General features: G+C 40.9%; 1 protein-coding gene across 1 annotated transcript in view; it reads right to left on the bottom strand.

Annotated features, from left to right (window-relative positions):
* Positions 1–3260: 3260 nt before the first annotated feature.
* LOC130914550 (teashirt homolog 1-like) overlaps positions 3261–13464 on the bottom strand; it is a 46995-nt gene continuing 36791 nt past the window's right edge. The window contains exon 3 of the mRNA XM_057833825.1: positions 3261–8676. Within this exon, the coding sequence (XP_057689808.1) occupies positions 5141–8676 (3536 nt within the window). The 3' untranslated portion in view covers positions 3261–5140. The remainder of the gene's footprint in view (positions 8677–13464) is intronic.

The raw sequence follows: 13464 nt of genomic DNA, 5'->3' as shown, positions 1-13464 counted from the left end.
TGTTTTCAAAATGTTTCTTACATCAGATTATCGTATGTCGAGGTATTCATATGTTGAGGTACCACTGTATTAAGTATTTCTAAATAAAAAAGTATTGAATTTATATATATATATATATATATATATATATATATATATATATATATATATATATATATATATATATATATATATATATATATATATATATATATATATATATTTATTTATTTTATTTATTTATTTATTTTTGCAACTGAGTGTCTAATAATAGTGGATTTTCCGAATTTGTGTTTATTTGATGCTTTTTATTTATTTATCTCATGAGTATGTTATTTGCTGTTTTTTTTTTAATATATATATATATTTGCTGTTGTGTTTTACACTCAAGGGCCACAAACCAAAACCTTGCTGTTTTTTTTTTAATATATATATATTTGCTGTTGTGTTTTACACTCAAGGGCCACAAACCAAAACCTGACAGTCTTGGCATTTATATTTTGGCTAAATGTCTGTAATTCAGTCCCATTGAAACATCTTTTTACACCTTTTTATGCATAACTTACGCCCAAATGTGTATGTGATATAGTAGTTAAACTACAGTATGCAGTTTTTGGGCTTATTGCTGTCTTCTTTGAAAGTCAAAAGTACCTGATAACGAGCGGATTTGAAATGGGTGACTTTGTGCCTTATTATTCAACTGCCCACCCACTTGTTCCTTGTAACACACCAATTCATCTCAGGAAAGCTGGCTGACAACGTAGCTTACAGCTACATTCATGTGCAAAGCATTTCATCACCTGCTAGAATCAATTGATCTAAAGAGTAAAACACTGATAAACATTTTGGAGATATTACTTCGAACCAGAATTATGCTGTATTTGGGAACATTTCGTTGAGGACAGCTTCTTAAAGGTTTTCACACAACATACATGTTTCGGGTTTGGAGCTGCGCAACCTCCACCACTATCCAAATACAGTATATAAATGAATAGATTCGTTTTGGTTGACTATATTTGCTATCTGTACATTTAATGTTGAAAGTAACTGTGGATTAAATAGTGAATAATTGTGGTCACTGACACCAAAATATGTTTGAGGGATGAAAAGCGTTAGATGGTTAAGGCAGATTAAAATTTATACGAAATACAAAGTAGGCCATATTTGCATCCTCCTTTATTTCACCTGCCCGATTTGATGATGTGCTAAATAGTTGACCAATGTGCTGCACACTGTTTATAACATTTTAAAGTGATTAATTCATATTCATTTTTTTAAATTCCACAAAGTACTACTATGTTGCCATGACTCTAAGTGGGTATGTAACAGTATCAAAAAGACTAATACTAAGGCTTAAATACTTTTCATTTGTGAAATCAATCATTTAACAACTTCATCTGCGACAGTTTGTCCGAGACGGAGGAGTTGGAACTTGAAACTGTACCTTCTTTGATCGATAAAAAGCTTACATATACACAACTAATAACAATATAAGGACATACCTTTGCTCAGTTTTAACACCAAGACTTTCAAGGAGGTATTCAACAATATATCACTTTTCAGTTGTGTCAAATCGACAGCAGTTTTTCATGTACGTTCCCTTGCTTGGCTAAACCTAATAGGTGTGCCTGAAATAATGAATGAAATGAGATAAACATTGAAACATATTTGATGGAATTTTAATACAAAATTTCTACCAAATCCACAGTTATTTATAGGAATACTTTCTATGCCATTCCATCCACTATAAGTCTTTGGTTTGCAATTGCAATATGCAATCAGTTTTTTTTTTTTTTTTTTGCCAACTACTCTCCAATTGTCTTTGAAATATTATACATACATATTTTATTTATATATGTATATATATGGCGGAAAACACTCAGGCGACTTGAAGTTCCGCTCGAAGACCCTCAATTTAGCCAACTTTCAAAATTGTCCAATGTGCATGTGTGATACATCATTGGAAAGCTTAAAATCTCCATTTTCTGGGGGGAGAAAAAGTTTGAACAGGAGGGCATTTCATTTTTTATTTTTATTTTTAAACAACAAAACCCTATCTGGAGGTGAGAGCACGCGAGAGCAGAATTACAGACGCCATGACTTTAACGAGATATTATCGCGTACTTACCTTGTTTCGATCGAAAACTCCATATAGCATGTATCACTGAGTGTCAACACACAGCTGTGAATGGCCACAGCCGGATTTTTGGGGGATTTTATGGGTGAAACATGGTCATATTACAAGGGTCGCGATGCAGAAATCGCAGACATCAAGGAGTGGTCGAGATTTTCTTTTTTATATATTTACCCTTTTAAACTTTTTTTTTTCAATTTTTCTTTGTTTGGATTGATTATTTATCATCTAACATATCGGAAAATGCGACAGTAACAAAAAAATACAATTAAGTGATAGTTATGAGGTAGATATCCGTGACTTTTTTACAGACGCCATTTTTTTCATAGTAACATAATTTGTTTAAAAGTTTAAAATATGTGATCATCCCGGGACAACATCAATTAATGATTCCAAGCTGAAAATGACAGACATTTTGAATAATAAATATAATTAATTACCTTAGATTTATGGCTGGGTTGAAACAAAAGTTGTTGCGCGACGTCTGTAAACGAGGGTTTTCAGGGTAAAACGGACAAATTAAAAATAGTTTGAAGGCTTAATGCGCCATGAATCTGCTATGGCAGCATATAGACATATTGTTCTATCAAACACAACAGTTGTTTTGGCTTAAAATACAGACATTTCTTTTAAAGAGGAGTGCAAGAGCAGAAACTGCTTTTTCAGTGTTGTCTGTGTTTTCCGCCACATACAGTATATATATATACGGTGGCTAAGTGCTTAGCACGTTCGCCTCACAGTTCTGAGAACAAGGGTTCAATCCCGGGCTTCGGCCTTCCTGTGTGGAGTTTGCATGTTCTCCCCGTGCCTGCGTGGGTTTTCTCCGGGAACTCCGGTTTCCTCCCACATCCCAAAACATGCATGGTAGGATGATTGAACACTCTAAATTGACCGTAGGTATGAGTGTGTGTATGAGGTATGAGTGCGTGAATGGTTGTATGTCTCCTTGTGCCCTGCGATTGGCTGGCAACCAGTTCAGGGTGTACCCTGCCTACTGCCCGTAGTTAGCTGGGATAGGCTCCAGCACCTCCACAACCCTCGTGAGGAAAAAGCGGCATGGAAAATGAATGAATGAACATATATGTATATATAGTATTAACATATAATATCAACATTAAAGTATAAAAAATATTTTATTCAAATGAAATATTAAATAATGCCTTAAGTTTATTAGGCACGGCTCTCAGTTATTGGCATGTGATGCACTTTAATAAGTGTATGCCTGTCATGTCATGAATCTACATTTAAGAGAGCGGAGCAAAATAGATACAAACACAGTGATTTCTCTGTATCACAAAAAAAAAAGCAAAGAAAAATGTTGTTTTTGGTCGGTTACGTGTCACCAGTCAAGAGATGAACTGAAACAACACAAACACTCATTTTTTAGTTTCCCAGGATAAAGCACACTACTGTCATTAATAAATATAACACTAGCCCTTAAGAATAGGCCCTCCAAAGGCCAGTCACAAGCCAAGCATGAGTTCCTGCAACACAATTGGTAGTCTTACTGGCTTATCATTCCTGACATCTTGATCATTATTATTATCAATGGGGGTATGCTGCAACTCTGTTGTCAGTTTGGTTTCTCTTCTCAGTTCAGTTTCTCTTAAGAATTGACAAGAAAAAAAAAATGTGTTGCATAACGAAAAGAGCACGGAAAGAATTAAACTGCATAAAAAGGGGATGAAAAAAATGTACTACACTGGTCTAGACTGGATTTTGCTGTGATTGCTTTAATGTGAAGCACAGAAGATGCTACAAAGCATTTTAATATACATATGGAACTTAATGCATCAATATGACAAATGAATACACAACCACAAATGTATGACTGTTAACAACTGCTTTGGGGTTTATTTTACAATTGAGAAAGAAACAAAACAATCTAACCAGCGCTAAAAACGTTTTTGTCGTTTTTACAATATTGTTGATAAAACATTGAAATGTATAGTCATTGTGCATCGCTTATTTATTTTCCACACCATTTCATGCATCAAATCGGATGCAAGTAGAATTAAAATTATTTCTGTAAACCAAGCCAAAGAAGCTGAATTTGTATGTTCTTTAAAAAAGACACTTTGTAACTCTACAGCATATATCTATATACACATCTGTTTTTGTGTGTGTGTGTGTGTTTTTTTTTTATCATTTTAGTATATAAAATGACGATATAAAAGTTAGAGAATGCACAGACCTTAAAATACAAAGACTGCAGAGTCATTTCAAATAAAGAGACATGTCTAATGGGAGTACTGACATTTCACTGGTAATCATTACAACTGTTTTCTTTACAGCTGAAAGCAATACCGGTAAAAAGAGGAAAATTGAGAAGAAAAAAAACAATCATTGTAATTGAATTTGACAATAGGTGATACTTCACAACAAGGAAAGTTTTTTTTTTTTTTTAATGTTGTTTTTTTTAAAGAGCAAAATTGCATACAATGGCCACTAATGACTCACTGGAAGCAGCATTTCAGTTGTTCCAAATGTTCATATAATATTTTAATACAACAAGCAGGCCATTCGTCAAAACATTTCAATAAGAAGAACCAAAAATTATTATTTTTACAAAGCAAAATCGAAATGTCTAAGGTGCTACTTCAGTCTTTCGGGGTATCTTTAATTATTTTTGGTTTATACATTTAATTTTTTTTCTTCATATCAAGTATAGTACATATTTATTCCAATGCATTTTTACTTTTATCATCGACACAGCAGTTGTTTTTTGCCATGAGAACATTAAAATCATTTGTATAACCTTGATTCACTAAAATACATGCACAGATCAGACAAATAGCATATAAATATTTTACGAAATGAGTGTAAAAAACAAAGAAAAAAAACTTTGCCAAAAAACAAAAACAAATCAACATGGTCCAGTCAGGCATTCCTCACAACAGAAAATAAGACTTTTTTTTCTCTGTTGGCTCAGTTTGGCCCAGTGCAGTAACTGTGAACAATGTTGTAGTGCAATGAAATTCTAGTCAGTTCTATAACTGTCAGTGTCTCTTCTCCTTGATGCCCTTCTTAAACTGACTCTATTTTGTCCAGTTTCTCTAATTTTTCCAAAGCTGTAACAAACACCAGGTGGTCCTCGGGAGACTTGCCATGGGTTTTACTGAGGTGCAACTTCACTGCGTGTTTGCTGACAAATGTCCGATTGCAAAGTCTGCACTGGTATACAGAGCCAATGTCGTCCTCTGGCGTAGTCAAGGCCGACAAGGAATTGCTGAATGTCATTTTGTCCGTGATCACCTTTGAGGCAGCCTGCTGCTCCCGTAGGTGTTCAGCTGACAGTTTGGACAGGTCCTTCAAGCTGAATCCCAGGTGAGACTCCAGGTGGCTAATATAGGAAGTGGGAGTCCTGAACTGGGAAGCACAGTCGCCACAGAGGAACACAGGCTGGCACGAATCCATATTTTTGAGAAACTTAGTGCCACCAGTTCGTCTCAGCTGATACTTGACATTTGCTAGCCAGTGGGATATGGTTGTCATGGAGAGGCCTGTGAACTTACAGATATGGACCCTTTCCTGAGGACCCAGGTCAGTCATAGCGTAGCGCCCTTCTTTGGTCTCCCGCAAGCTGGAGGCAAACTGTGCCTGCAGGATGAGAAGGTGCTGAGGATTCCAGTTAGATTGCCTTCCTTTTCTCTTTTGCACTGGCGACAGATCCTCAAGAGCATCTTCAAATGCACTGCCATCAGCATCTGATTTCTCTGAGATAGATGAAGGCGTTGACGATTTGGGAGTCAGTCTTCCGGTGAGGTTCTTTACCATATCGGAGATGTCCATAAGGGCATTTTCTCTCAGGGGGGAGGAGACCGTCTCAGGCATGGTGATAATAGGTTTGTTGCCATTTACAATGTTGTGAACAACATTACTGCTGCTGTTGTTGTTTGTGTTAGCGTTATTGTTAGTGATAGACTTGTTTTTACTCAGGTCAATGGGTTGATCATTATTTTCATATGGAGGAAAGTGGTTGATGGGCTCAGCGTTTTTGCCCTGAGGTGCTGGGTTGAAGACTGGCTTATCAATCATGCTGTTACTGATTTTGTAAAGCATGGACAAAGGGTCTGCAGCTGGGCTTACTGGTTTGGAGGCCTTACCCAGGTGTGTGTTCATGATTGACTGGAGTGCACTGAGAGGGTTGATAAAAGGAGTTTCTGCTGAGTGATCAGTAATGATCCCGAGACTATTGCCGTTGGTCATCGGCGATTGGCACACTTCTGGACAATTTTTTGAATTGTTATAGACATCCACAAGACTTTCTTTAGGCTCCTTCTTGCAGATAAGGTCAGACTCTTCACTGCCTGGGCTGGTGCTTCTCATACCAGATGGCTTACCTACAATGAGACCATTTGGAGAGGCCAGTTGCTCTCTCTGCTCTCTCAGTGCAGGAGAGGGGGACTTCACCAACGATGGTGGTCGGGCTCGCTCCGCGGTCACCATTTTCTCCTCTTTTTCTTTCTTCACAGTGGTAGATTTGCCTGTCACTTTCTCTACCAGCTCCTCCATGGCCGTGACATTGCTCCTGAGCGGAGTTGGAGAAGATGGGCTCCGAGGCGAGTGGATGACTGAACTTGGGTCACTCACAAGCCCTCGAAGCCCATTGTTAAACAACGGTTGCATCTGGACACTTTGGATGGTAGGGGGCAGAACAGTAGTCGAGTTCTTGATAGCACCTTGCAGTTGATAAGCTGCATGGATGCTTGGATATCCACCCCATGTGGGAGTGCCTGTCTGAGCTTTGCTAATGGCGCTTGACACTGTGTTTTCGAGGGATTTAAGAATATCTAGGCCTTCTTTAGGAGTTTCCTCCAGATCTTCTTCTCTAAGATATTTATATGACGTGGTGTCAGTCTCAACTTTCTCACCCACATCATCTCTCTCCTCCTTGATTTTTTTCTCCAATGGCTCTCCACTTTCAACTTTCTCATCCTCACTCACTTCCCTCTTTTCCTCTGAGCCCGAAGAGAGGGCAGGGGACACAGGCTGAGACTTAATACTACCAGGAACTGGAAGTCGGGTGGTAGTAGGTGGGAGTGGAATGGACTGAATCTTCTCTTCAACCACAGGATCAAATACAAGTTGTTTTCCTTTCTTAGATGCAGAATTTGTGACCTTCAAAAAGTGACCTGTGACCATCATGTGTGCAGTAAGCTGTTGAAGAGTATCATGCGAGCTACCACACTCCATGCATTTCAGGATCTGAGCTTTCCGTGCTTCAAACTGCCATGTATAGCTGGCACCATTCTGGTAGCCATATCGGTTGTTAGCTGTTACATAGGGATTAGCTGCTGCTTTTGGATCTTTGCTAATATCAGCAAGTGATAAATTGCTTCCCCCACCACCAGGATGGACAGACTCTGGGGAGCAAGGGGAAATAACAGTATCTTGCATTGCTCGTTTTTTAGTTGACGTGGGTACAAGTTTGGTGGCCAAGGCTGGCACAGGTTCTTTGAGAGGCACTTTCTGGTAATGCTTGGTCTTGATCATATGAACGCTGAGATCCTGCAGAGATTCGAATGAGTGGCCACAGTACATGCACTTCAGCACCTTCTGAGCATCCTCTTTGCCTTCCATCTCCATCAGAGAGCGCTTGCGGGGCTTTGACCAGCGCTTTCCCTGATCCTCCTCTTTGTCCTTGTTGTCATCTCTATAGTGGCCAGTCTCATTCATGTGGACTGTCAAACCAACTAGGGTGTCATAGGCAGCGCTGCAATCTTTACAGCGGAATTTGCTTGCACCAGTGAAGACAGAGCCATACAGTTTATTGTTTTGACGGTAGAGCTGCACTGTGCTGAAAAGGCTAGGCTCTGGTAATAGATGGTAGGGGGTCTGCTGAAGAGTCTTTGCAAGTGCTGCCTGGTGCCAGTCATACGCGACACCACTGCCGTTATTAGTCCCTCCACTGTTGTTCCCACTGCTGCTTGTTGCATTCTGGATGTTAGCAGAGTTAGCTGCTGTGCCGTTCGTGTTAACAGTTGTGGTGCCTGCGTGACTGACAGTGGTGCTTGCGCCCTTGCCATTGTGATGACTAGTGATTATGCTGACCCCGTTGCTCTTGTTTGTGGTTGTTGTTGCTGTAGGAACTGGCGTGGAAGAGGCAGCTTCTGAAGTTATGAGGGTACTGTTGACACTGCCAGCTGAAGCAGACTTGGCTTTCATGATATCCATTGTAATGCTGGACCAAGAGGCATCTGAAATGAGGTTTGCATAGACGGCTTTCATCTGAGCCAAACTATCTTGGAAAGATAGGCCATTGGTGGGTGAGAAAGGTAAGGTTGTACCTTCCTTCTCGTGACCATCTCGAGAGGGGGTGCTTTTTAAGTCTGTAAGTCGGTCACTGGCGTCACTAAGTGGTGAGCCATACCCAGCATCAGGATTGGTGCCATTGCTGAGAGGAGAATCTCTGTAACTAGGTGGTTGGCCTCCTTCTACATCTTCCTCTTCCTCATTGCACAGAAACTCTGTGTCCTGGCCGTCTAATGAGAGTCCGTCATCCTGGAGGTGCTCTTCCTCCTCTTGAGTGGGCGCCTTAAGTTCATCTTCGGGCATGTACGCTGCAGCAGAGACAAGGCAAAAGTTGGAGAAAAGAAATTAGATCAGCAGAGTGGAATTAAAGATTTGCCACACATTGACACTAGCATTAAAATGACAAACCCAACACTCAGTGTAAAATGTAGGTATTTTATACTTAACCACTGCTATTGTACATCTGTTGCTCCATGCATGCATGCATGCTTATGTATTTTACACACATATGGTTCTGAAAGCGTGTGGTGAAAAACGCCTCCAAGGGAAATATAAATCACTGTGCTTCTGACAGTTGTCCTTTTCCTACCCAACTCCCTGTTCCTTCACACATGCCTCATGTTTCCCGGGAAATGACTGGCTGTTTGGCCTTGTTAGCTGCATGCTTGTATGTCCAACTCCCTTTTTCACTCTTTGTTTTTCTATGCGCTAAGGTTTATTGCCTTTCAATCATCCAGTCCATGAAGTTCAACTCCTCAAATGTTAAGATTATGCAACTGATCTAGAGAGGGAAAAAACACTAATTGGAAGGTATTGCAGCTTTTCCTAACCCACTCAAACAAGCTAAAGGTCACTCCCATTTGAGATAATAAGCACATAAACTGACAAAACAATGTCATTTGGAATCCGACTGCCAGTGACAGTTAAGAAGGAGAATATGGGGTAGACAGACATTGTTAAAATGAAAAAATACTAAGGTATACAAGTTAGAGGACAGTGGAAAGTGTGTATATGTGTTAGTGAAGAAAGATATGGAGTGGTTAGGGGGAAATGTGAATGAAAAGTAGACGTGGGAATGAAGACCAAGTGAGCAGTAGATGTTGGGTTTTTGAGAAGGGGGAGGTAAGAGAAAAAAAGAGGGTGAGCGAGGCAGGGAGACAGGAAAGACAGCCCCCTAGCTTCTTCCTTTATCTCCTTCCTGCATGGTGAGATGTGTGTCCTAGATGCCAGTATCAATCTTTCCTGATGAAACAGATGTGCTGTCAACTTCAAACGGCACGCTAACCTGTCATATCATAATCTAAGTGGACATAATACCTGATATATATACACTGGCACCATTTACTGCTGCCTGAGAGGAGATGGGTGGGTGAGGTGGGGGAAGTGAGCAGCTGCACCATGCACTGTGACTATGTGATGATGTGCATTTGGGCGCAACGGTTTGGGAATGCACGTTTGCCGGCACGCTCACCTTCACAATGTAGCTCATACTTAGGTGCTCTTTCAGGGCAAACGAGACTCCAACCATAATATTGTCTATAAATCGAGAGTGTGCTGTGTGCTGCTGATACACCCTTCTCTAAATGAGCAACTTACCGCCCCCCTCTTCCCTCCCGAATGCCTGACAGGATTTCAGTGAAATGAGAGCACTACAGGAGAACCTGGCTGAGCTTCAATCCCACTGACAGACTGAGACTGAGACAGTTTCTAAAACTCCTGAAAATCCCTAACACAGCAGATTAGCATTATATGATGTACTCTCTACAACACATCTGCAGAGTGTCTCCTGTTCGGGTGCCTTCTTGCACAAACCTGCTTCCGGAGCACAAGGATGCATGTCAGGCACCTAAATACAATGCATCCTGAAGAATGGCTAGCTATTTGTCAGGAGCCCAAATGTTACAGTAGGAAAAACCTAGCTGAGTCACTGACATCAGCTGCAGCCCAAAAATAACTAAACCCCAATACTTGGAAATACAGAAATCACAGCAGAAAAGAGAAAGCAAAAAATCTGTGGATGAGTGACAAAACACAGACTGCAATAAGGAGGGGCTTCGAGCGATGAGCAGGTCGCCAGGGAACCCTTTGACGATCCCTGTCAATCAATTCCTGTCCTGCCATGTTGTCATGGAAACAACAAAGAGGGAGCTATCAAAAGCACAAAGACAAAAGACTGGCAGAGAGAGACATCTGTAAAAATCATAGGCAGTATCCAGATTGTTTTGCAAACCATAAATGTACATTAGTGATGAAACACGGTTAAAGTTAGCCTGAAATAAATGATCTCTGCCTCGCCTTTGAAATGCTCGTCTGACAGGATGCTGAAATCTGAATTGGCAATGAGGAGGTAAAAATATTAAGAGCTGCACATCAAACGTGTCGCTTCAATCACTGCTACTTGAAGAGATGTGTGATTCTAACTTGCAATCAAATTAACCCCGACACCACCACCTCATATTTCTGTCCTGGATACACATATGCAATGTCACAGGAGCAGTGGGAAGGGGTGGACGGGCTAAGAGAGGACTAAGGCTGGCATCCCTGGTGGTTTGGGCTGCAGCGAGGGTGATGGCTGTGAGCTGCGCCATCTGCACGGGCACCAAAGCACTTGTCACTTTTGCTCGAGAACGTGCCGCCATCAAGGAGACAGGCGGCAGCGTGGCCAGGAGAATGCCACTACTCACTGTCACAAACTGCAGCGATCAAGCTCCGCCACCAGCCACTATGGCAGCAACACACACCGGCGCGGCAAGATATTAGCATCTCAATGTAACACTCATCTATACATATGGTTCATATTCTCCTAATAAAGCAAGGTATCAAATACATTAAGTACTAAAAAGGTTGAGTAGGCACTCTGGGTGTTATAAAGAACCGCTTGAAAAGCATAATGCACAAATGGATTGACGCACTATAAAACTTGAAAGTAGGTTCTCATGTCTCTGCTACATAATGGAAAAAAGGATAAATGGCTAGAAGAGGCTCAACGAAGAATGTATGACTGCTCAACTGCTTCACTAATTATTACTCAAATTAACTTTAATAATTAATTCACTCCTTGACATTTTCACCAGAGCAAGACCCTTCGCTCTCAGCCGTTTCTCTGGATTTTGACTGATTTTGCAAGGCCCACAGAAAATTCTGTTCTATTGCTATATAAACAATGGAACCCACCAAAAGAAAGATTAGATTCTCTTCATTCAGCTGAAAAAAGTAAGTTCATATCTTTTTCCATTCTTTAGAAATCAGCATTAGAAAAAAGCTTAGTTTGAGCAATTTTTCAATTTCTGATGAAAAAACTGAGAAAATGAGCTTTTGTAAACGCATACATTTCAAACATATCTTTGACTTTAACACAGCTATTTTTTGCATTAGTTACCCCCCAAACAGCTGAATAATGTTTTCCTTTTATAAAATATCATAATAGACAAGACAAATAGAGCTTTTGAGAGCAAAGTAACAATTTGTTTACACATGACTACTGAGAAATGACGCCTGTTGTCGCCGCGTCTGCCGTGTAAACTTTTCCCTCATCGTTGTCAGTCTCACAAAGATGGATTATTTTTCAATCCCTGCGGGGTCTGCCTGGCAAGCCCGCTGCACGGTGGTCTCAGTCGTTTTGCACCGTCATCCAACGCCTGGCATTCCAGGCGTCCTCTCGGTTGTTTTGTCCGGTCGTCCGCCGCCTGGCATACTGCCGCCAGCGCTCCGACCATGCTGCCCAGCCATTCATTGCTGTTGAATCCGGTTGCGGGTCTTTATAAAATGTGCTACTGCCCTCCAGTGGCCAGTTTTATTGCTTTAAAATGGGTTTGGAGGCTTGTTTTTTGTTTCTCAGATAGATCGCAAGCTATAGATTCTTCTTGTAAAAAAAATATTTTAAAAAAACGTAAAAGACGTATAAATACGTTTTGGGGACAATGAAGCATTTAAAAATAGAACGTATTAATACGTGTCTGGGACCAAATGAGTTAAAATAAAGAAAATAATTCCTTTATAGATGACATTATGATTCATCATGACAAATTGTTTCATGGCAGTCTGTGCTCTGCTATGTAGTGTAAATGATTTCTAACAGAGCACGCCAGATTGTGCATCACATTGCGTCACGGTTGACCCTGAGTAGAGAATGTCTTTAAAACATTCTCCGCCGTAAAGAAGTGACTTTCTCGTAACTTGATTTCTGTAAACAATACCACATTGAATCAAAGCGGAGCACATGTCTGTATTTTGGCAATGAGCGGAGCGGTTGCACATAACTACTTTTCAAAACTTTGCTATCTCTTTTCACCCATCCATTTTTTCCTGCTTTCTCCCTGCTTTGTAGAGTCTGCTTGGTTGTTAAATCAATAACACTCTCTGTCAGGCTCGCAGAGCTTCACCATTTGGCCGCTGTCAAAGCCAAACAAACCAGATAAGAGAGGCAGAAAGGCGATGAAACAAGAGTGAAAAGAAAGAGATGAAACCAGTCAGCCTCTCCTCACCAGCTCCTTTTCTCCAACACCCCTTCTTCTATTTATTTGCACACATTTCTTTATTTATTTGATGTACGTTTGGGAAGAGGGTGCAATCACAGCAGTCATTTGCAGTACTAATGTCCAATCACAGGCCCTTTCACTCATGTGATTTAGGCAGTGCAAGGGTGGGTTCGTGGAGAAGAATGCTGGTGGAGGTGGTTGTTGTGCAGTGGGATGGGGTGCGAGTGCGTGTGTGTGTGTGGGGAGTGGGGGCGGTTGTAGGCCAGGGCCGTTTAGGCTGGTCCCTAATAGGAAACTGGCAGTCTTATTCCTTCCCCAGATTCTGTTTGTCACCCTGCTCTCCATTACGTGCCTCTCAACACTGATGGCTTTGGACAGGAGCTGATCAAAAAGCCATCGCTTGACCTACACGCTGTGGCAGAATGAGACGGGCGATGCACGGCGAGAATAGGGGGAGGGGGTGAGAGGGAGATGAGATAAAAAAAAAAAGAAGACGAATAGGAGGAGTTTTGGATGGCAGATAGAAGAGAGAGTGCAGCAGTGGGGAGGGGTGATTGCGCTCGGACCGGGACAAGAGGGCTGTAAATAAAATGACATTATTATTTCCTCTGTCCCGTC

Source organism: Corythoichthys intestinalis, chromosome 4 (genome assembly GCF_030265065.1).
Source record: "Corythoichthys intestinalis isolate RoL2023-P3 chromosome 4, ASM3026506v1, whole genome shotgun sequence".
Taxonomy (NCBI): domain Eukaryota; kingdom Metazoa; phylum Chordata; class Actinopteri; order Syngnathiformes; family Syngnathidae; genus Corythoichthys; species Corythoichthys intestinalis.
This window is presented reverse-complemented; position numbering and strand designations above follow the sequence as displayed.